General features: G+C 40.4%; 1 protein-coding gene across 4 annotated transcripts in view; it reads left to right on the plus strand.

The window, feature by feature from the left end:
* ESF1 (ESF1 nucleolar pre-rRNA processing protein homolog) overlaps nucleotides 1–16,558 on the plus strand; it is a 112,889-nt gene extending 96,331 nt beyond the window's left edge. For 3 of the 4 annotated variants that reach the window (XM_070732622.1, XM_070732623.1, XM_070732621.1), the window contains exons 11-14: nucleotides 8,425–8,518; nucleotides 10,407–10,477; nucleotides 13,170–13,316; nucleotides 15,962–16,558. In XM_070732622.1, coding sequence (XP_070588723.1) covers nucleotides 8,425–8,518; nucleotides 10,407–10,477; nucleotides 13,170–13,316; nucleotides 15,962–16,249 — 600 coding nt within the window. In that variant the 3' untranslated portion in view covers nucleotides 16,250–16,558. The remainder of the gene's footprint in view (nucleotides 1–8,424; nucleotides 8,519–10,406; nucleotides 10,478–13,169; nucleotides 13,317–15,961) is intronic. The other variant, XM_070732624.1, reaches the window with a different exon arrangement.
* Nucleotides 16,559–24,491: the final 7,933 nt, after the last annotated feature.

The following is a 24,491-nucleotide window of genomic DNA, read 5'->3' on the forward strand; positions in this document are numbered from 1 at the left end:
TAATGTCCTGATCGAGGACAGAGATAAAAGAAAGGTGTTGCCAAGGTCAGCGAGGAGGCAAGATAGGCGAGGGGCTCCGTACTTTCGCAGACAGCCCTTTCGGCCGGAGACATCCTCAACTTCATCCCCAGCTGCTCGAACTTATGGACAGGGAACCTATACCCAGCCGTCCTATCGATCTGACAGAGGCAGATACGGAGATAGGAACCGCCAGTTTCAGCAGTCTCGCAGGTCTTACAGAGGTGTCAACAGAGGGGGATTCCGCAAGCAGAAGTGACTCTGGCCACAACCCGCCCATAGGTGGACGCCTGCAATTCTTCACCGAATTTTGGGAATCCATCTCCACCGACGCATGGGCCTTGGAAACTGTGAGTCAAGGTCTGCGGATAAACTTTTGGCAGACCCCTCCAGTCAGATTTGTACAATGCCCCAACTTAAATCATCCTCAAAAGACATCTCTTATTCTTCAAGAGGTCCAACATCTCTTAGACATTGGGGCAGTAGAACCGGTTCCGGCAGAGCAGAGAGGCAAGGGGTTCTACTCTATAGTATTCGTGGTCCCCAAATCCTCCGGAGGATGCCGCCTGATCTTGAACCTCAAACAACTGAACATTTACATCCGGTATCAGAGGTTCAAGATGCATTCATTACAAACCATCCTGGCATCCATCCGTCATCAGGATTGGATGACCTCCATCGATCTCAAAGAGGTGTATTTACATGTTCCGGTTCATCAGCAACACCGTCAGTTTCTTCGCTTTTGCCTCCAAGACCGGCACTTTCAGTACAAAGCCATGCCCTTTGGCCTGTCTTCAGCACCCAGGGCCTTCACCAAGCTTCTGGATGCATTAACAGCCAATCTCAGGTCACACTCCATACGGCTGCTAGCTTACTTAGACGATATAATCGTCCTCTCCAGAAGCCCTCAGCGGGCCAACCGGGATTTGGCCCAAACGATGGACTGTCTTCAAAGAGCAGGATTTACAATCAACCACGACAAGAGCCACTTGCACCCAACCAGGTATCTGCTTCACCTGGGTACGACAATAGATTCTTCATCAGGCATGGTCTTTCTGTCATCAGAGAGACAGCGGAAAATACGGACACTGATACACTCAATATCACGCCGCACCAGAATCCCCCTGGCACTGCTCTCCCAACTGCTGGGAGTCTTCATTTCATGCATCAATATCGTGCCATGGGCTCAGCTACACGTCCAACCCCTGCAGTGGCTTCTTCTTCCATTCCAAAGGGCTCGGCTAAGCAATTCCAAGCATCAAGGGCACCTGACCACAGCAGTTCGGCTTTCCCTTCCCTGGTGGACATCACCTGCAATAGCCAAGGATTCTCCCTTCTTGTTCCATCAGGAGGTGACAATCACCACGGACGCAAGTCTGTCCGGATGGGGGGCGCATTCCGGATCCCAGGTTGCTCAGGGCAGATGGTCAGCCTTAGACCTGACAGACCCCAACATCAACCTCCTGGAACTACGGGCAGTTTTCAGAGCACTGCAGACCTTTTCAGAGACTGTGACGGACCATCACAGACAATGTGGCAACAAGGGCCCACATAAATCACCAGGGGGGCACATGGTCGGACCGCCTAATGCAGGAGGCGCATGCCCTGATGTCATGGGCATAGATTCATCTAGCCTCCATCCATGCAGAACATATTTCAGGAGTGGACAATACGCAGGCGGACTGGCTCAGTCGCACAACAATAGACCCGGGGGAATGGTCCCTGAATCCAGAAACCTTTCAACTGATAGTCCACCGTTACGGCATTCCAGTAGTGGACCTGTTTGCTTCGCAACACAATCACCAGGTCCCACGGTTCTTCTCCCGGTTCCCAGCGCCGGGAGCCGAGCAGACCAACGCACTCCTATCGCCATGGCCGGCCGGTCTCCTATACGCCTTCCCTCCGGTCAGTCTGATACACAGAGTAATAGCCAAGATCATCGCGGAAGGAGCGGACATACTTTTAGTAGCTCCTTTCTGGCCCAGGCGCCCCTGGTTTGCCGACCTGATGGACCTATCAATGTCTCCCCCATGGAGGATTCCGTGTCATCATCTGATTCTGTCACAAGGCTCAATAATTCACCCGGACCCACAGTGGTGGAAGCTTGCCATGTGGCGATTGAGGGGAACCGCTTGAGAGAAAAACAAGTTCTGGATAATGTCATCCACACCATACAGGCGGCTCGACGTCCCTCAACCACCCGCATATACCAGGCGACCTGGGCAGCGTACTGTTCCTTTTGTAGGACACAAGGAATCTTACCTTCTGCCTCCTCAGTCCTTAACCTCCTGGAGTTTTTGCAGAAGGGCCTCGACAAGGGGTTAACTCCTAACACCCTTCGCAGACAGGTAGCTGCCATTGCAACTGTACTCCGGCCAGACCCACTCTGCCCGGTCTCTCACCATCCTTGGGTTAAGGATTTTCTCCGAGGAGCAGCGAACCTGTCCCCACCGGTAATTCACCATTTTCCATTTTGGGACCTGCCTTTGGTCCTCCAAGCCCTCACGGCTCCTCCTTTCGAACCTTTGAGGGAGGTTTCCCTTCGCATTCTTTCTCTTAAGGTGGCCTTTTTAGTGGCCATAACCTCCGCACGCAGGGTTTCCGAACTAGCAGCTCTATCTGTGCGCTCAGACCTATGCGTTTTCCACCCGGACAGAGTGACTCTCCGCTTGGACCCTAGTTTCATGCCTAAAATCAACACTAGGTTTCATAGGTCACAGGATATAGTTCTACCGGACTTTTGCACCCACGGCTCCCATCCATCGGAGCTCCGTTGGCATAAAGTGGATGTTCGCAGAGCAGTGAAAATATATGTTCGCCGTACAACTGCATTCAGGAGATCTGAAGCTCTCTTTGTTTCCTTCCTTTCCGCATCAGTGGGGAGGAAAGTTTCGGCTAAGACTATCAGCAGATGGATTCGTTCCTGTATCATTGAGGCATATAAGGCTAAATCAACTCCATTACCGGACAGGATTACAGCCCACTCGACCAGGAGTGCAGCCACCTCAGCGGCTTGGACCACACAAGCACCAATTGAGGACATCTGTAGAGCAGCCACTTGGGCTGCACCCACAACCTTTATCAGACATTATCGTTTGGACTCGTTTGCTTCTGCTGAGGCAGCCTTCGGGAGAAGAGTATTACAAAGAGTTTGTGTTCTAGTACCCCTGGGCCAGCCTAACCCTCCCTAAGGTGTTGCTTGGGTATATCCCACCTTGGACTCTCTGAGCAGTGCAGTGGAGAAGGACTGTTGAACTTACCTGAACGGTCTTCTCGCTGCACTGCGAAGAGAGTCCAAACCCGCCCGGCTTTTGCCCAGGTGCACAGTTCAGTTTAAGTTCTATAGTAATGTTTGTTGAATAAATTTGGCTTATTTCACTATTCCTTCATTTTTTATTGACTGACCTAAGGAGGGTAGTGGTGGGCGGGACATAACAATTATGCTAATTTTTAACTCAGTCCCTGCCAATCAGGCTGAATAATAACCCACCTTGGACTCTCTTCGCAGTGCAGCGAGAAGACCGTTCAGGTAAGTTCAACGGTCCTTCTCTCTCTGGAGTTTCAGAGAAGAGACATTTTATTAATCTCTTGCATAGGAGATGTGAAGTTTGTCCAAGCGATGCAGGTTTTAGAGCTTAGAAATGAGAGTTCTTTGGAATGGAAAAGACAGCAGTGGGAGTGTGAAGTGATCAAATCTAAATAGAGCTATCCATTAGTAGGGTGTTGCTCTGAAGAGTTGTGTTTCCCCAATCGCCACTTGTCATGCAGTGGGATGCTTGAGAATCCCTCCAAATGACCTCAGTAGTCAGGCTGGTTGATATGGAACGTTTTCCTCAATAAGCCCCTTGATATTTCTAAGCAAGCTAGAAAGTTAATTTGAAAGCCCACAGTTTTCTTTTTACTTGTACTGCAATTAACAAGAGTACAACATCAGGCAAATGATTGATCATCAAGAAATCAAAACACTATTTTTCTTTTGCCTTTGGTAGCCTTATGAATGAAAGATAAATTATGATTAAAAGAAAAATAAATGTATTTGCTCTGCAGATACATCTCCTTTGATACTATGTCCTTGATAAGTTCTCCATCGCTAAAGGGAATGTTCATTAGTATTGTTGAAAAACCATCTTGAACTGCCAAGACCTGAATAAAAATGATGTCTTTTTTTCAAAAAAATCTTAAGTAATGGACAGATTTTCCCTGCTGATTTTTCTTTTCTTTTTAACACTGGAAAGCTCATCAAAGAAATAAACATTTTGGCAAACTGATTTCAGAATCTCCATGATTCAGTTTTCTCACTGAGAAGTCAGAAGTAGAAATTGCAGACATGCCTTTATTTTAAGATTAACCATCTTCTCTGAGGATGTGTTAATTCCATATGGATTTATTTCTTCAGAATATGTCAGCCTAAGTAAGTAAGTAAGTAAGTAAGTAAGTAAGTAAGTAAGTAAGTAAGTAAGTAAGTAAGTAAGGAAAGAAAGAAAGAAAGAAAGAAAGAAAGAAAGAAAGAAAGTAAGTCTACGGAGAGGGGCGGCATACAAATTTAATAAATAAATAAACAAATAAATAAATTTCTATAAATTGAGTTTCAGAGTGTACTTTGTTTTGGAAAAATTGATCAAGAAACTTTTATGACAACATTAGATAACCCTCTGTTTGAAGATACAGTGCTTGAATTTGTGTGTATGATTATTATGATTTTGAGTTATTTGTATGATCTCTGTAATTAAGAAAGTGGGCTATACATTATCTTATAAAACTTGTAGAAGGATCAATGCCTCATATCAGACGGTTATGCCAGGACACATATCTCAGACATAAAATGCATATCTTCATGAGCGAGAAGAGCATGTTCTCTGTGTGTATACAGTCAGATTCTGCCAGTCCCACCCTTTTAACTGATTAAACTGAAATGTTTAATCCTTTTAGATCAAAGAGAAAAGTTGAGTAATGGGGTCAGGAAAAAAGAGAAAACTAACTCTCCTCTTTTGAGCTCCTGATTAAAGGTTGGAATCTACAAGAAGCTGAAAAAGTCCAGGAACGCCAGAGAAGAATTTTTGCTTCAGCAACCCATTCACCTCTAAGGAATAAATAGTCTAGCCAGTAGATAGGATAAGAATTTTGATTTTCTAAAAATGTTTGTATGTGGTGCTAGTTAAGCCTTTTGTATTGTGGTATTAGTTAAGCTTTCTAATTTCGTACGTTTGTTTCTCTATATAAATATGTAATTCTCAGTCATAGATTTTTACCTCACACTGTTTGGCTGCATAGCTAGAGGTATAACAAGCAGGAAGAGGGAGATTGTGATCCCTTTATATAGAGCGCTGGTGAGACCACATTTGGAATACTGTGTTCAGTTCTGGTGACCTCACCTACAAAAAGATATTGACAAAATTGAATGGGTCCAAAGACGGGCTACAAGAATGGTGGAAGGTCTTAAGCATAAAACCTATCAGAAAAGACTTAATGAACTCAATCTGTATAGTCTGGAGGACAGAAGGGAAAGGGGGGACATGATTGAAACATTTAAATATATTAAAGGGTTAAATAAGGTTCAGGAGAGAAGTGTTTTTAATAGGAAAGTGAACACAAGAACAAGGGGACACAATCTGAAGTTAGTTGGGGGAAAGATCAAAAGCAACATGAGAAAATATTATTTTACTGAAAGAGTAGTAGATCCTTGGAACAAACTTCCAGCAGACGTGGTTGGTAAATCCACAGTAACTGAATTTAAACATGCCTGGGATAAACATATATCCATTGTAAGATAAAATACAGGAAATAGTATAAGGGCAGACTAGATGGACCATGAGGTCTTTTTCTGCCGTCAGTCTTCTGTGTTTCTATTGTGTATGTGATTAGTTTCAGCTTACGGTCAGTATAGCATATGTTTTTGTAAATTTCTTAAAGGTAAATGGGTTTCATGTGCCACGTCTTTTCTTGTTAAAGTTTGATTTTATCTTTTGTGAGAGTGATCTGTGATTCCAAAGGAAGGCTATAAAACACCTAGTCTCACACCTTTTTGCTATATAAACTCTGTGTGTCTATGTGTCGTCCCCCACCTCATTTTTACATTTTAATAGTCTCCATCTCACAGATACACCAGGTGAGGGGTTTCCTAGAAGACAGGTAGTGAGAGCAGGAACTAACAAACTGGTACAGTAAGGTATGAATAAGATCAGAGTCTGAAGTTGCAAAATGCTTCTGGGAGAGAGGCTTGAGACCTCTAGCCTTCCATCCTATACACAGATTCATGCTGCTACATGTTTTAAGACCTATTTATTGACCTTCATATCAATGACCTGTTTTTCTTCCAGTGAAGTACTAGACCTTGTAAACGGATCTGTCACTAAAACAAGAAATAGCGACTTGCTTGCAGTCATTTAGTAATCATTAAGTCAAGTGTTTCTTTAATCCAAACTTGTGCTATAGTCATTACATTCCGCCACATGATCATGTGGTGATTATCTCAGCATAACCTCAAACTTAATCAGTAACTTGCTTGCAGTCATTTAGTAATCATCAGAAAGAATTATCCTACCTTTCCTTCTCCAAGTCTCCAATAGTTGAAATGGTTCCTAGCTTTAGAAAAAATTTCCATTCACTGGAATATTCATTCTGAGAAGGAGCTGTGATATATTATTAATAAATGGTAGCTTAGACTAAGAAAGGCAGAAAATGTTCCTACAAATACAGTGCTACCTCTACTTACGAACTTAATTTGTTCCGTGACCAGGTTCTTAAGTAGAAAAGTTTGTAAGAAGAAGCAATTTTCCCCATAGGAGTCAATGTAAAAGCAAATAATGTGTGTGATTGGGGAAACCACAGGGAGGGTAGAGGCCCCGTTTCCTCCCAGGAGATTCCTAAAAGCCCCATGGAGGCTTCTCCCTGCCTTTTCTGGCCCCGTTTCCTCCCAGGAGATTCCTAAAAGCCCCATGGAGGCTTCTCCCTGCCTTTTCTGGCCCTGTTTCCTCCCAGGAGATTCCTAGGGAGGCCCGCGGAGGCTTCTCCCTACCTTTTCCACCCTGTTTTCTCCCAGGAGATTCCTAGAGAGGCCCCACAGAGGCTTCTCCCCACTTTTTCCGGCCCTGTTTCCTCCCAGGAGATTCCTAGAGAGGCCCCATGAAGGCTTCTCCCTGCCTTTTCAAGTCACAGTTTGGTAGGCTCAGGTTTGTAAGTGGAAAATGGTTCTTGAGAAGAGGCAAAAAAATCTTGAGCACCTGATTCTTATCTAGAAAAGTTCATAAGTAGAAGCGTTTGTGGGAGAGATACCACTGTATCTCGGTGTCTTGTTTACCAGAGTTTTCATTCACTTAAAAATAGGGAATTGGTTTTTTTATTGTAGATTCTCTTACCATTCTTGGCAAGAGAATTTATGAACAATCAAAATGTAGGGCAAAACAAAAATCCAGTAATAAATTCTTGTCCTCCATAAATGAGACCTTTCTAAATAAGGTGCTTGTTCTTGACTGATGTCTATGTGAATTCATAGTATGCCATAAGTTCTGTTGTTCCCCAGTTCTGTAAACCTGCTCTCCCCACATTTCACATCAAAATAGTATGAAGACAAATTTATTTTATTGCATGGAGATCAACTGACATCTAGTTTAATAGTTAATAAATATAGGTAATGGGATTCCCTTCTGATGTTTTGATTTGTGAACTAAGATATTTGCAAGGTATTCTATTCTTTGCCCATAGATTCTGACAAGACTAAAGAGATCCAGGATTGTATTTTATGCAGATATAAAATTTATTGCATGGTGTTCAGCTGCCTCAAACTTGTTTTACTGAATTGTTATGAACATTGAACAAGACAAAGAAAACAAAGAATTTAAACATAATAAAAACCTAAGTTTCCCTGAATAATATCTTGGTGTGTTTTAGAACTTCAGGATTATTGTAGGGCTTTGAAAGCCAAGGAACATTGAGAAATTAAATACACAAATTTGGCCTGTGCAACTTTTTTGATCCTTGAAAATTACTGGATTACCAACATTTCTAATAAAAATGAATGAAATGGATTATACATTGTCAACTAACAAAACTTATTATAGTCATGTTTTTGCATTGCTACATATATTTATACACACACACAGACACACACGTTTGAATTTTGTTCAGTTTTCTATAGGGCAATCCTGCATCATTTTGTGTTAGCAATTCAATTTTTATCATACATTTTCTTATAAAGCATTTCTTAAACTGTCCTTTGGAAGTCTACATAGACGTCTATGATCCTTGGTTGTCTTAATCTCAAGAAAATAATTGTTTGAAATCCTTCCTCTATGAAGGGTTTGTGCTTTAGGATTACTTCCTGAAACTTGTTTTGAACAATTTATGCTTGATGTTTTTAATTATATTACTAGTATTTAATACTGAAAATAATAGTATATTTTGTTTCAGGCTGCTGCCGTTAAGGAAACACTGAGTGGAGATGAATGCCCATCTGATGTTGATTTGAATGATCCATATTTTGCTGAGGAACTTGGGAAACCAGGTTAGATATCAGTTTTTCCCCATATTGTTAAATATAATATAGTACATGTCAAATGTTTTAACCAAGATGCTCTGACATAAGCAGTCACTTGGTTCTCCTTTGGCAGTTTGCACTTAAAAAAAAAGTGCACTTAAGTATGCACTTAAAAAAAAAACGTGTTTAATCATTTTTGTTAATTAAAAGTAGGAATAAGAGCAGAAAAAGTACTGAACCATTTTTACAATGAATGTGGAAAAAAGAGAATTATCAGTTTTGTCTATTGTTACTGTTGCCATTGGTTCATTTGAAAATGCTGGAGAGGAATTGTATTAGTAAATCAAATCAAATCAGGATAGAAAATAAAATTACAAGAGAAATAGTATTATATTCTAAAAATACTTTATAATACAGCGATGAGGCAAATTTAGCACTTAACTGCAAACAATCTCAATCTCTGGATGAAGCTGTTAATAGAATTCATAAGGTATAGCCAGCAGGGTTCCGTAAATTTCAGAGATGGTGACCTTGCATTTTATACTCTGGAAGCTGCTTTGACCGACTCCTGATTTCAAAAGTAATTTGCCTTGTCAGGAAATTGCTTCTATGTAAAATAACACCAAGGTAAGTACATTACAGACATTGTGCTTTTAATGTTTTTAATTATTGAAACCTACCCATTAAACAGAGCTAGATTTTATGTGTGTTTGCTTGCTTATTTGTAGCCCCATGTACACGGTTAGGATACAGCAATATCAGAAGAGAAATAGGATGTGTGCATGTAAGTGTTTGCGCATATGCACAGGTGTGTGTGTGTGAACAACAGAAATCTAATATAGCTACTATTCAATTAAATTAATCTAAAAGTGAAATGCCTACTGGAACAACACTAATTTGGATGGCTTTAGACGCACCTTTAGAGTAGGAGCTTTCCATACCTGCAAAAAAATAAACTTCCATGAAATTGAGGCCACCACTGAGAAGGTCCCTCTTCTCGCCCACATCTGGTGAAAGAGAGATACCTGCAACAGAGTCTTTTTAAATCATCAACTAGATGGGGCAGATTTGATTTTTGAAGCTGCTGCTTGATGTATACTGGTGTATACCTGGTATGTACTTCAAGGAGCTTTAAAGGTGATAACTGGTATCTTGAATTGGGACTATGGGCAGCCAATGATTTCAAAACAAATAGACTTATAAACTAGAGGTTACAGAAACTAAAGAGGAATGAAAGGAGTCAGATGGTTTTGTATAGTTAATTTATTCAGCTTTCTAGAAAAACAAAAAATACCATCTGCAAAATGATGAATTTAGTTTTTATTAGCCTTGGAAACCAAGTCTCTATATGTTGGTAGACACACAGCATTGCGGTTTCCTTTTTTCAAAAGGTTTCCATATAGCTTTGATACAGGAACAAGCGTCTTGAATGAATTACTTACAGATATTTCCTATGTGCTTGCCAAGGGAAAAAGAAAGAAAAAACAGCTTTTACATAATGTTTACTGCATATGATGTTACATTTGCTTATTTTACTTCCTGAAACATGGTTTGAGATTTTTTTCCCTATGTCCAGCATGCATCTCCCTCTCTCTTTTTCCTTTTTCTCTTTTCAAAAGACTTTGAACTATTGTGAGATCTATATTTGTATGCCCCAAGAATCTCAGAAATTTTTAAAAAGTGCTATTGGGGGTGTTATCCATTTAAAGTACTTCTTTATAGCAGGAGTCCTTTTTTTGTGGAAAATAATCTCTAACTAAACCTCCCCCCCCAAATAAAGATGATTTGTATCTTATTTTCCACAGATAAATTCTATTCTGTTTTTAAAGCCTGATATTTCAGAAAGTTTTCTATTATCTCTATTAGGGACCCTTATTTATGTCTGTTTTAATACTTAACATTTATTTTTGCTTAGGTTTGAATAAAACGTTAAAGAAAGGAAAAGTTATTGAAGAAGAAGAAGAAGTTGATGTTGAAAAGCAGAAGGTTGGAGAAATACTAATGTTAGATATAGGAATTAATACTTTTAATAGTACGTGTGCTTTGTGGGGTAAACAGAACCTGCCTTTCATTCATAAGATACCAATACCTCAAATATGAAATCAAACAATTGCATCACTAAGGCTGAAAATAGATGTGAAACTCTTAAAAGAGAAATGGGTGATCTTTCTCTCTTTCTTGCTGTCCCAATCCATGTCTAAGAGGGGAGCAGATGTCGACAACTCCCCCCCCCCTTTTATTTTTCTAAAACCAAGCTGTTTCTATTGCAAACGTTGTTTGAGAAAATCAATATGTGAACTTCTTGTAAATACCACAATTCACGTTACTTTGCCAATGATTTATTAATTTATGCATCTGGCTACTTGGCTTTGTATTGATACGATGAGCTGCATGTCATCATCAGGCGATTAATGTGCATGAATATCACCCAATGTACTGAAACAAAACACAGGTTATGTTGCAGGAAATGCAACAGGATGACCCCCTAATTAAAATGAAAATTAGTGGCTGGGGAAACCTAGTACAAAAATAGAATTTATTTCTTATTCCTTAAAAAAGAGATGAGATGGAAGTTCCATTGGAAGAATGGATGTCACTTTGTGAAATAATTTCTCTTCTATTAGCCAGCATAGCAAGATTTGTTGACAATATGACTTTCTCAGAAATTTAGCTTTTCTCCTCTTGTTTTTGAAATGGCTGTACTTGCAAGATGTTCCAAGGATTTGCCATGTAGTCTGAATCAGTTTAAACATCACCAGTATCCGTGTGAAAGGCAATGGAAAATGTTTCCTCAGGGACATTCCACATAATGTCATGATATTGCATATGTTTGGAACAATACATGGCAGCTTTGAAATGTCTGTTATTTGTGATCATGTTTAAGCAGTTGCCAGATGTTGACTGTCATATTAAGGTACTGGTGAAGTCTGAATAGAGCTTCACTTCACATCTAGTGATTTGAGGAAAAACTCCATATTGTATTTCTGCAGCATTGTGGAGTTTGCTGTACTCTTTTTTCCAGAGTGATTTTTCCCCCAGCGAAGCTTGCAATCCTAATGTTTCCTGGTGGCCTCCCATTTAAAAAATAATAAAACATTGATTAATTGTTTAGGACTAGCCAGGGTTTGCTAGATTCTATTTGTATTCCAATTAGATTATAGCAGTGGGATATGCATTGTTGTCTTTTTAAAAAATGTTTCAAAAAAGTGATTATCTGAAACGGGAACATTACGACTTGGGAATATTTTGAATATATAGAATAAACTACCTAATTTAGATCTACCATGTGTAAATGCAAATGCTTAATTTGTATATATATAGCTATGCCAAAAAGCATGGCACTTTCAAATTGCTAAAAGGGGTTAGCTACTTGTTCTTACTATTAATTCATAGAAAATAATAAGACCTTGCTTGCTTGCTTGCTTGCTTGCTTGCTTGCTTGCTTGCTTGCTTGCTTGCTTGCTTGCTTGCTTGCTTGCTTGCTTGCTTGCTTGCTTGCTTGCTTGCTTGCTTACTGACAGTAAGATATAGAAAAATAGATGGTTTCAACTGTTAGAATTCCCATAGTATGAGTGCTGCCATCTATATATCTGTAGAACATGACACCAACTATTAAACTTCAAGTAGTCTTTGAATATGTTAAGAGATTCTTAGATGATTGATATTTGAGTTAGACTTTGCTTAAGAGTTTCAGACATGACATACAGTGATACCTCGTCTTACAAACCCCTCGTCATACCAACTTTTCGAGATACAAGCCTGGGGTTTAAGATTTTTTTGTCTCTTCTTCCAAACTATTTTCACCTTACAAACCCAAGCCGCCGCCACTGGGATGCCCCGCCTCCGGATTTCTGTTGCCAGCGAAGCACCCGTTTTTGCGCTGCTGGGATTTCCCTGAGGCTCCCTTCCATGGGAAACACCACCTCCAGACTTCCGTGTTTTTGCGATGTTGTAGGGGAATCCCAGCAGCGCAAAAACGGGTGCTTTGCTGGCAACGGAAGTCTGGAGATGGGGTTTCGAGGACTTCTGTGTTTTTGCGATGCTGCAATTTCGCTGAGGCTCCCCTCACTGGGAAACCCCACCTCCGGACTTCCGTTGCCAGCAAAGCACCTGTTTTTGCACTGCTGGGACTCCCCTGCTTGGATTCCTCTGCAGCATCACAAAAACACGGAAGTCCGGAGGTGGGGTTTCCCATGGAGGGGAGCCTCAGGGGAATCCCAGCAGCGTAAAAACGGGCACTTCGGCTGGCAAAAGGGGTGAATTTTGGGCTTGCACGCATTAATCGCTTTTCCATTGATTCCTATGGGAAACATTGTTTCATCTTACAAACTTTTCACCTTACAAACCTCGTCCCGGAACCAATTAAGTTCGTAAGACGAGGTATCACTGTATTACATTTTTCAAAAGAAAGACGGGTTAAAGCATAACCAATAAATTACAGAGATTAGAATTCTTAATCTAGTCTTACTGCAGCTAGGGTGATGCTATTAATTGCTTTTTGTTTCACTTTTTTAATAAAGCGCTAATAAAAATATTTTGTAAATAGATCAGCTATTGTGGTTGTCCTGGTCCTACATTAGCACTTCAGTCTTTGACTGAGAGATAGAGATATATAGAATCTGTACTACTTGAAGTGGGATACAATACAAACAGGGCCTTTCTGTTCTGTTTGTAATAGGCTGAAATGGCTTTGTTGATGATGGATGATGTGGAGGACGAAAAGAGTCACTTTAATTATGACAAGATTGTAGAACAGCAGAACCTGAGCAAAAGGAAAAAGAAGCTGCTAATGAAGAAGGAGGAACTGGTGACAGATGATTTCCAGGTAAACACAATGGGCTTTCCTTTTCTGAAATGTAGTAAACAGACTGATCGTTTTGAATTAATATACACTAATAAGCATAAGGCTATTAACATGAAAATATGTATTTACTATTATCATTCCCAACGTTTCATCAATTGCCCCATATCACTTAAATCCCAAGTAATCTTGAACTCTGAAATCTTATTTGGGCATAATAGGAATGAAAGGTACATATTCTTCCTTTGCCCTTGTCTTTTCATGAATATGTAGAATGTAAGTAAGTGGAATAGAAGGAGGCTAATGCTAATGATGATATATCACTCTTTTTGTAGTCATGGTGGTGAGCATACCTCATATTCTTTCCTCCTCCTATTTTAACCACCACCATCCTGTGTACTGTATCCAAAGTTACCCAGCTGGCTTCTATGTGTAAGGGAAGCCTAGAACTCACAATTCTCTAGGCCAGTGATGGCGAACCTATGGCACAGGTGGCACACGGAGCCATATCTGCTGGCACGCAAGCCATTGCCCTAGCTCAGCTCCAAAATGCATGTGTGTGCTGGCCAACTGATTTTTGTCTTGCACAGAGGCTCTGGGAGGGTGTTTCTGGCTTCCAGGGAAGCCTTTAGAGCCTGGGGAGGGCGAAATACGAGCCTACTGGGCCCACCAGAAGTTGAGACGCAGGCCATTTCCAGCTCCAAGAGAGTTTCTGGGGGGTGGGGGAAGCTGTTTTTGCCCTCCACGGGCATTGAATTATGGGTATGGGCACTCGCGCATGCACAATAGCGCACGTGCACACTCTTTTGGCACCTGATGAAAAAAAGGTTCACCATCACTGCTCTAGGCCTACCCAAGTGGTTTTTTTGCCATTACATTAAACTGGCTCTTTATAACAGCGTATGAACAATTGATCTAGCTTTTGCAGGTTGTTCAGTAATAGGCCTAATAAAAGGAACTCCATCACTTTTAATTGATAACACACGGTTTGTAGTTACGAAGAACAAATCCAAGTTTGATTTTTTTTCTCCACTTTTATTCTTGTTCTCATCCATTTTAATTCTGTCAATCTAAATATATAGCCACATAAATCTTTTCATGTAAAAGTTGTTTGTTATATGCTTATATGCTTTTTCTTGCAATTTTTTTTCCTTCTGATGATACCTTATTTTCATAGTACCAATCTTTCTCATTCCCTCACATTTTCTATGTGAAAATGTATTGTTGAAAAATACTTTCTTTACACATTTGAGGTTGTCTCACATAAATAGTTTCCAAGAATATTTCACGGACTGTTGGCTCTGTGATTCAGGTCTCCACAATGTTTCCATCTTACCAGAAGGAATGTGTATTTATTTTTAAAAAATAGAAATTGAAGCATACATCACAATTTTTTGCATAAGAATTCTATTGCTAATATTTTAAGAAGGTCCTTAATGTAGTTGTGAATAATCCTGCTGGAATGCAGAAAAGAGGAATAGGGGCTGCATATAGAATGAATTCAAAAGTTTATTGAACATGGCTTCTCTTGACCATTTCAGATCAGCTCTTGGTCTATGAAATAGGAGAATAAGATTGATTGGAAAAGTTGCTCTTCATATGTTTTCAGGAGACCAGCATGGGCTTGGTTTCTATTTTGTTCTTATATAAGACTCAGAAGAAATTGTAAGACGGTAAACAGAATGCATAGGCCAGTGATGGCAAACCTTTTTTTCCTCGGGTGCCAAAAGAGCATGTGTGTGTGCTATCGCAGATGGACGAGTGCCCCCACACATAATTCAATGCCTGAACAGGGCAAAAACAGCTTCTCCGGAGGCCCTCTGGAGGCCAGAAACTTTCCCAACTTCTGGTGGCCCAGTAGGCTCGTGTTTCGCCCTCCCCAGGCTCCAAAGGCATCTCTGGAGCCAGGGGAGGGTAAAAATGCCTTCCCCTATCCTGCCCGGAGGTTCTCTGGAAGCCAAAAATACTCTCCCAGAGCCTCTGTTCAAGCCAAAAATCAGCTGGCCGGCACACACATGCACATTGGAGCTGAGCTAGGGCAAGGGCTCGCGTGCCAGCAGATATAGTTCTGCGTGCCACCTGTGCCATAGGTTCGCCATCACTGGCATAGGCAGTCCTCAACTTATGACTGCAATTGGGACTAGAATTTTGGTCATAAGTCATAACAGACATAGGTTGAGGCATCTACATGACCAGATCTGACTTTAATGATTGTTTTTACAGTGGTATTTATGTGAATTATGTGGTCATAAGTATGAAACCATTCTTCCAAATAGGGATTTATTTTTTTTTGTCAGAAACAAGTAAAACAAATAAATAAATTACCAACTTCAGGCATATAACTGTGGGACACTGCAACCAGTCGTAAATGTGAGATGGTTTCCAAGGGCCAAAATCCGGTCATGTGACTGCAGGGGATGAATGGTATTTTTATGTAGGATAAGACATGCTTCAATATAATTAGCATACTGTATTGTGAAATACATGGTCTCTTGGCAGATTCTTGGTCTGTGTATTTAACATTCCTCAGAACTGCTCCCACAGTCCGAAGCTCATTGCATGTCCTGTCAAGCAACATCTATCTTGCATGATATAGTTACAATTTTCTCCTATTTCTCTCTCTCTCTTTTTTTTTTGGCAAGTAAAATTTCCTTTATTGCTATTCGCAGGTAAATGTTGATGATACAAGATTTCAAGCCATGTATACTTCCCATTTGTATAATTTGGATCCTTCTGATCCAAACTTTAAGAAAACAAAAGCAGTGCAAAAGATTTTAGAGGAGAAAGCTCGCCGAAGGCACCAGGGGTCAATTAAAACAAAGGGAGAGCAGGACAATATGGCCGAGAAGAAACCTGTTGACAAAAAAACACTAGATCCTGCATTGTCAATGCTAATCAAATCCGTCAAGAATAAAACAGAACAGTTTCAAGCAAGGAAGAAACAAAAAGTTAAGTAAATTGACTGAAGAGTTTGAAGATGAAGTAGACTTTCAAAGAAGACACAATTTATTTTAGGTTTAACAAATGGATCCTTGAACCTTTCTTCACCTTTTCTTCCAGTTCCAGTTCAATGCTTATAAAAATCTTGCCAGAGGAATTGCAAATGAAGCTATCCTAAAAACAAATGGAACTTATTTTGTTTATATTAAAAAAATAAGATTGTTTTCTTTTCATAGCATGTTATGGAATTGGTTCTTGATCATTTTTAAATGGGGAAAATATTTTGGATTTTTGTAATCATGTGAATAAAATGGATTAAATAGAAAGCATGTGACTGTTATTACTGTGACTAGCATTGAATAATAACATGGTGCTTAAAGTTGTAAGATTCAATTCTCAAAAATTTTCAAAGATCTATCCAAGTTTATCATGGGTTTTTTCAATGTTACATTAGTTCCCTTCACAGATAAAAATTGAAATTAAGAATCTGACAAGCTGTGTACGTTACGAAATTGCTTTACAATTCAGAGTTCTGGCTAATCATTCATACACAGATTATTCCTTCAAAATATGTTCTTCTTTAATTTTACAAGATGTGGTAAATGGCTGACAATACAAACAAGAATCAATATTCTCTCAGATTTAAATAATTCAGTATTTCCTTTCTGAGAATTTCTAGATGCATTATATCTGCACTCAAAGACTTGAATGTCTTAAGTGATTAATTGTTCCAAAAGGACTGAATTTATGAAAAGGCTTGATTGCCAAGCATAATAGTACAATCACCACCATCCTCTATTTCTAAAACAAATTAAGAGCCGCTGCTATATTCAAGTCTTTGTGGACCAGGTTGCTCTATGTACTGGTTGAAGTATTATCTCTTCCCCTCTCATGCTAGAAGACACAACTGGGGAACACGCTTGTAAGGAGAGCATATTACTTTTAGTGTAGCTAAACTTCCATGTGACATTTGGTTCATTTTGAACCCATAGAGAAGGAGTCAACATATTATTATTTGGAGCTAAGTATGATAACAATTATACCCAAACTTAAAAATGAGCTTAGGCAGACCCTACCTTTCATTTGAACTGCAGCGCACAGAGTAGAAACGCTGACCACTTCTTTTTCCATCTCAATTGAATGTATGTGTGTGTGTATGTATATATTCAAACTTCCAAAGAAATGATAAAGAAATAAAGGGAGACTAGTATAGATCTATTTTGAGCTATTTAGCTTTCATCACCTAGCCATAACCTTCTAGGATTCGAACCTCGGTTGTTTGCCTAGCTAGGCAGTGCTTTTACCCTCTAAACCACAAATTCTCCTCCCTTATCAGTTGAGCCAGGGAAATATTAAAAGAAGCAATATGCTCCCTCCCATATTTGGGTATTTGAGGTGAGTTGACAGAAAAGTATACATACATACATACATACATACATACATACATACATACATACATACATGTAGATTGTTCTGAGTTCGGGTTTTGCCCCGTGTAATATTTTGAGTGTCTATATGACGTTTCAGTGAAATCACATTCACCATCATCAGGCTGAAGTTGTAAGCTTCGTGCTGCTGTAGATATAGTTTATATATCTATAACTATATATAACTATGTATAACTATATCTACAGCAGCACGAAGCTTACAACTTCAGCCTGATGATGGTGAATGTGATTTCACCGAAACGTCGCATAGACACTCAAAATATTACACGAGGCAAAACCCGAACTCAGAACAATCTACATACATATACCCATGAAAATCTACGAATATATACCGTATTTTTCGCTCTATAAGACGCACCTGCTGATAAGACGCACCTAGATTTTAGAGGAGGAAAATAGAAAAAAAATATTTTGAGCCAAAAAGGGGAGAGGAAGAGAGGAAGGAGTGAAAGAAGGGAGTGAGGGAGGAAAGAAGGGAGGAAGGAAAAGGAAAGCAAGAAATGGAGGGAGGAAAGGAAGGAAAGAAAGAAAGAAAGAAAGAAAGAAAGGGGGAAGGAACAGGAACAGAGGAAGAAAGCAAGGAAACTTATGAAAGGGGAGAGTAAGAGAGGAAGGACTGAAGGGAGGGAGGGAGGGAAGAAGGTAGGAAGGAGAAAGAAAAGAAGAAATAGAGGAAGGGAAGGTAAAAGAGAGAAAGAAAAAGAGCAAGAAAGAAAGCAAGAAAGAGAGAAAGAAAATGAAAGAGAAATAAAAATAGAGAGGGGGAATGAAAGAAATGGAAGGAGGGAAGGAAGGAGAGAAAGCAAGAGAAAGAAAGAAAGAAAGAGAAAGAAAAAAGAATGAAAGAGCAAGAGAGCAAGAGAGAAAAAGAAAGAAAGAAAGAAAGAAAGGCAACTTCAAAGAAAGGCTCACTGAGCATCTCTCTCTCTCTTTCTATCCCTCTTTCTTTCTTTCTCTTCCTTTCTCTCTCTCCTCTTCCTTTATCTCCTCTCTCTCCCTCCCTCTCTTTCTCTCCCCCTTTCCCTCTCTCTTTCTCTCTCTCCCTCTCTTGCTATCTCTCCCCCCTCTCCCTCTCTCTTTCTCTCCCCCCTTTCCCTCTCTCTTTCTCTCTCTCCCCCTCTTTCTCTCTCTCCCTCTCTCTTTCTCTCCCCCCTTTCCCTCTCTCTTTCTCTCCCTCTCTTGCTAGCTCTCCCCCCTCTCCCACTCTCTTTCTCCCTCTCCCTCTCTTTCTCTCTCTCCCCCTCTCTTTCTCTCCCCCCCCTTTCTCTCACTCTCTCTTTCTCACTATCTTGCTGTCTGTTGCTCTCACTCACTCTCGTTCTCTCTCCGTTCTTCTCAGCGGTGACGCGCGCACGCCCTGCCCGCCTCACCTTTGCCGAGAGCTCTCAGCAAGGGGGTTGTAGGAGAGGCGGGGCCGGCGGCAAAGGTGATATTCAATGTCGGGGGCGCACGGGCGGTTGCACGCGCTCCCTATCTCCCTGCTAGCCCACTCGGAATATTCAAAATAAGAAAAACCTTAACCGGCAAAGGCTTTTCTTATTTTGAATATTCCGAGTGGGCTAGCAGGGAGATAGGGAGCGCGTGCAACCGCCCGTGCGCCCCCGACATTGAATATCACCTTTGCCGCCGGCCCCGCCTCTCCTACAACCCCCTTGCTGAGAGCTCTCGGCAAAGGTGAGGTGGGCAGGGCATTGAATATCGCCTTCGCCGGCCTCCGCTGAGAAAAGCCTTTGTCGGCATTTCCTCTCGGCGCAGCGGCGGGCGGAGAGAGGGAAGGGGGGGCAGCGGCATCCCTCCTGGCCTTGGCGGGCCGCCCGACCCTCCCCACCTCCTGCAAACGCGGCAGGCGGCGGGTGGAGAGCGAGAAGCCGGTTCCGGCGGGCAGGGCTTGGCTGGCTGGCTGGCGGGGGGAGCGCCGCTGGTGGTGAGGAGGGAGACCCTCCTCCGGGAGGGAGGGGGCCAGGCAGCAGCTAGCCAGCCAGCCGGCGGGATGGCGCTTCCGACTTCGCAGCCTCCCCCCCCCCCCTGCCTGCATCTTCGCTCCATAAGACGAGGCTGATTTTTCATCCTACTTTGGGAGGAAAAAAACTGCGTCTTATGGAGCGAAAAATACGGTATATAGAGAGAGGGAGGGGAGGGAGAGAGAGAGTGAGTGAGAGAGAGAGGGTAAGCAGCTGAGCTTCAAGCAGATGTAAGATGCTTGAAGTCCAGTGTGATGTTTCCACAGTCTGTATTGATTTGGGGAGCCATGCAATCTGCTGGTGTTGGTCCACTGTGCTTCATTAAGTCCAGGGTCAACACAGCCAGAAGATTTGGACCACTTCATGCTTCCTTCTGCAGATGAGCTTTATAGGGATGTTGACTTCATTTTCCAGCAGGATTTGGCACCTGCCCACACTGCCAAAAGCAACAAAACCTGGTTCAATGATGGTTGGATTACTGTGTTTGATTGGCCAGTAAACTCGCCTGACCTGAAGCCCATAGAGAATCTATGGGGCATTGCCAAGAGAAAGATGAGAGACATGAGACCGAACAATGCAGAAGAGTTGAAGGCCGCTATTGAAGCATCCTGGTCTTCTATAACACCACAACAGTGCCACAGGCTGATAGCTTCCATGCCACGCCACATTGAGGCAGTAATTGCTGCAAAGGGGGCCCAAACCAAGTACTGGGTACTTGGTTGCATGCTTATACTTTTCAGAGATACGATATTGTTCCACGTACAATCCTTGTTTTATTGATTGCATGTAATCTAATTTTCTGAAATTGTGGGTTTGGAGGTTTTATGAGCTGTACGCCATAATCATGACAATTATAACAAATAACTGGTACTATCTTGCCGTGCATGTAATGAGTCTCATATATTAAGTTTCACTTTTAAGTTGCATTATTGAAATAAATGAACTTTTGCAGGATATTCTAATTTTTTTAGTTTCACCTGTATATATAGCCTCAGAAGAGAGAGAAACAAAACAAATGACTATCATACAATTTGGCTTGAAATACGTGTTTGAATCGCACCATTTGACAGCACAGAGCTGACCTCTTGGAGATTTCATTCTAAAAAACATTGGCTTATGGAAACGCCTAGGGAAGATTTAATCATTTGGATCTGACATATGAGCATGCTGGAGGAACCACAGGTATTTGGACTTATCCAACCTGGGACTTACTTGGAACATTTTCATGGCAGAATTTCTACTGTCTTCACTTTAGGAAATGCATAAAACACATTGGTTTACTGTCTGTCTGCCATAAAAATAGTTTGCTTTCCCGAGAGCATTTAACATTTTTATTTGGAGCCCTGCTCTCTCATACTATTGATTTCCTCCCTGTCCTTCTTTTATTAAAGACACAACCAACTAGCCTACAGTCAACAATGATAAAAGAACTATTATAACAATGCAAGTTGTCAAAAACCGGAGAAAAGTAATCTACAAAAATAATATGTTGAGTTAAAGTAATCATTGCTAGTGTGAAGTTCAACCCAGCTAGGGCCAGAAATCCTTGTCTTGAAAACCTATTCCAAATTTTAGGTGCTACTACACAACCTGGGCTGAGAGGGTAGTGTGGGAGGGAGAGATGGAAGCTGAAGTCATATAGTCAAATAATGCTCAGTTTAGGGGAGGCACACATGAGAGTAATTCCAGACTAATCCCTGTTCTTGCAATCTTTTATTTTTAATCTAATCTCCAGTTGAACAGTTGTTAGAGGGATGAGGACACTATGGATTTATGGATACTTCTGCAAAATGGCTGTCACTGACTTAACAAATAAAAGCTACAACCAATTACATTAAAGATCTAAATAGCACATTTAGATCTCTTGACCAGTCATCTTGATTTGAAAGAACATTTCAGCTGTACCTTCTATCACACAGCTTTTGCATAATGCTTCTCACTATTTCCATGGGACTTTGTTCCCTTTTGGGGTTGTTGGATATACTGTACTGCCAGACAAAGCACTAAGTTGCAACCAGAAATCATTTTCAAGAAACTTTTGGCACCAATGAGGCCTAGAGGCAGTCGTGAAAATAAATATAATGCTCAAAATTGAAGTCTATATACAGGGGGTGGACAAAAAAATGGAAATACTCGACATTTTGGCATCATAATGTTTGAACATGTTCAAATCAATCAAAACTTGACATATTTTAATGTTTTTTTAAAAAAATCTGTTATTTGATATGTTTTTTAAAACTACCTTTTTTTTACAGAAATTTAAGGAAATTGGTTATAACCTTCTAGAAATGGCAGACCTCTCAGACTTTCAGAGAGGCCAAATTGTTGGTGCTTGAATGGCAGGCGCTAGTATAACAGAAAGTGCCCTAATGTTTGGCGTTTCAAGAGGTAATGTCTCAAAAGTAATGACTGCTTTTGAAAGAGAAGGGAAACCGTCCTCAGCCAAGCACAGGTCTGGTTGAAAGTTGAAGTTGTCTGAGAGAGACCGTCGGACGAATTGTTAGAGCGGATCACAAGAACGCAGCTCCTAAAATCACTGCAGAGCTCAATAGACACGTACAGAACCCAGTTTCCACAAAAACTGTTCAAAGTAGTAGATCCTTGGATCCTCGAGTAGTAGATCCTTGGAACAAACTTCCAGCAGACGTGGTAGATAAATCCACAGTAACTGAATTTAAACATGCCTGGGATAAACATATATCCATCCTAAGATAAAATACAGAAAATAGTATAAGGGCAGACTAGATGGACCATGAGGTCTTTTTCTGCCGTCAGACTTCTATGTTTCTATGTTTCTATGAAGGGAGCTTCACAAATCTGGATTCCATGGAAGAGCTACAAGGTGTTTCCATTTTTTGTCCACCCCCTGTATCTAGAGGCTGAGTGGCTGTTTTGCAATATCTGCTTTCTAGTTCTTTCATTAAAATGTTTGTTTTTAATATTTTTTTAAAAAACCTGTTGATGCCAAAAGAGATCTCTACAGACACATGGGAACCAATGGATATCAAATGAATCTAATGTTATATAAAGTCAGTGGATTTACATTGCTATCTTAGTGGTTGCTGTAAGGACTAGATTCTAGAATCAAAGAACTTTATATTAATTAAATTATAAATGATCTGTGTTCTTGAATCTCTGCTCCTAGTCCATGTGTAAGAAATGGTTTGGGTGAAGCATGACAAAAACATTTCTATCTGTAATCTGTTGCTGACTATTTACCACTCTATTTATTATACAGCTGATATCTCCTCCTGACCTAGGGCTTTTATACACTTGCAGCCTGCAGGTAACATACAAGTAGTATTTTTTTTGGCTATGTTGTCAACCTAAAAAACTAGAAGACATATTAAGAATTTCTGGTCTAACATAAAAATAGCATTTAGACTTACATACCATTTTACAGTGCTATGCAGCCCCTTTTTAAGTGGTTTACCCGAGTAAACCCAAGTAAAGCCCCGAGTCTGCAGAGAGGGGCTGCATACAAATCTAATAAATTATTATTATTATTATTATTATCATCATCATCATCATCGTTATTATTATTATTATTATTATTATTACATCATCACCATATTAACATCAATAATTTGGTTTTTCATTTTATGCACCTTGGAAGGATGGAAGGCTGAGTCAACCTTGAGCCTGGTGAGATTTGAATTGCCAAATTGCAGGCAGCCGGCAGGCAGCAGAAATAGCCTGTAGTACTGTACTCGAACCACTGTGCCACCTTGGCTCTTGCCTTACTCAGGATCATGATGAGCTGATTTGGTGAGATATGAATGAGCAATAAACTGTAAGTCAACCCTGTGCACTTTATGGCCCATGGGCCATATCTGGCCCTTCGGCAGTCCCGCTTCAGGCTGCAGTGTTGGCAGCGGAGTGGTGGCTCCCCACAGCAGTCCCAGTTTCTTATGCAAACCCATGAGAAAATACAACCCAGTTTTAAGTTATTTCACTCACAATGCCATAAATAGAAACTGCACTCTCATTCCCCTTGAGGCATTAGAATGGTGGAGAAAGTGTTCTTATTTAAGCAACAAATATTTCTACTTACTAAATTTGAAAAGAAAATAATTATATCTTAACCCACCGTTTGCTTCAATTGCTTTTTCGTTTTCCTTGCCTAGAGTATAAGTATAATTGAAATCAAGCAGGATGCAGAAGATAAATAACAATTGTCCAAATTGTCCTTTTTCCCCATTGTATTTGGTTAACCTGTCCCTCTGCTGCTAGAGAATCAATAATGTGATAATGGCTTAAGGATTTCTGTGATAGGTTTGATTCATTAGTTACTGTTTCATTTTGGTGAAAGGAAAACCCTTTGTGAAAGGTTTTGGCACTGTTCTACTCCTTACTTTAAAAATGATTAAAAATGATAACATATTAAATAATAGAATTGGAACAGAACTGCATTACAAATATAAACAATCCCTTAGACTCATGTTTGCTCTCATGTTTAGTCTGGTATACATTTGTTTATTCCAACAGAAATTTGGATTTTAAAAAAGAAAGGTAGCACACTGAGTGATATCTATGGAAAGACATTTGAATTAATCATGAAAAAATGATTACCTTTCTCTCGCACTTCCAGAGGTTGAATGTCTTTACACCCAAGTCTTTACAAAATATTACAGGGTTACATAACTTTTCTTCACTACTACATCATAGAAATGCTTTTCACAATCTTTTTTTAAAAAGAGAATTCACTTAGTTTATTATCTTGTTTACATGAATAGCTATAAATGTTTAGCAGTATTGTGCTAGATTACATTGTTGATACAATCACGTCTAACATCAGCACTGCAATAGATACTCTAGGATTGGAGTGTAATCAAGGCATCTTTCTGGTA

The sequence above is a fragment of the Erythrolamprus reginae genome, chromosome 1 (genome assembly GCF_031021105.1).
Source record: "Erythrolamprus reginae isolate rEryReg1 chromosome 1, rEryReg1.hap1, whole genome shotgun sequence".
Taxonomy (NCBI): Eukaryota; Metazoa; Chordata; class Lepidosauria; order Squamata; family Dipsadidae; genus Erythrolamprus; species Erythrolamprus reginae.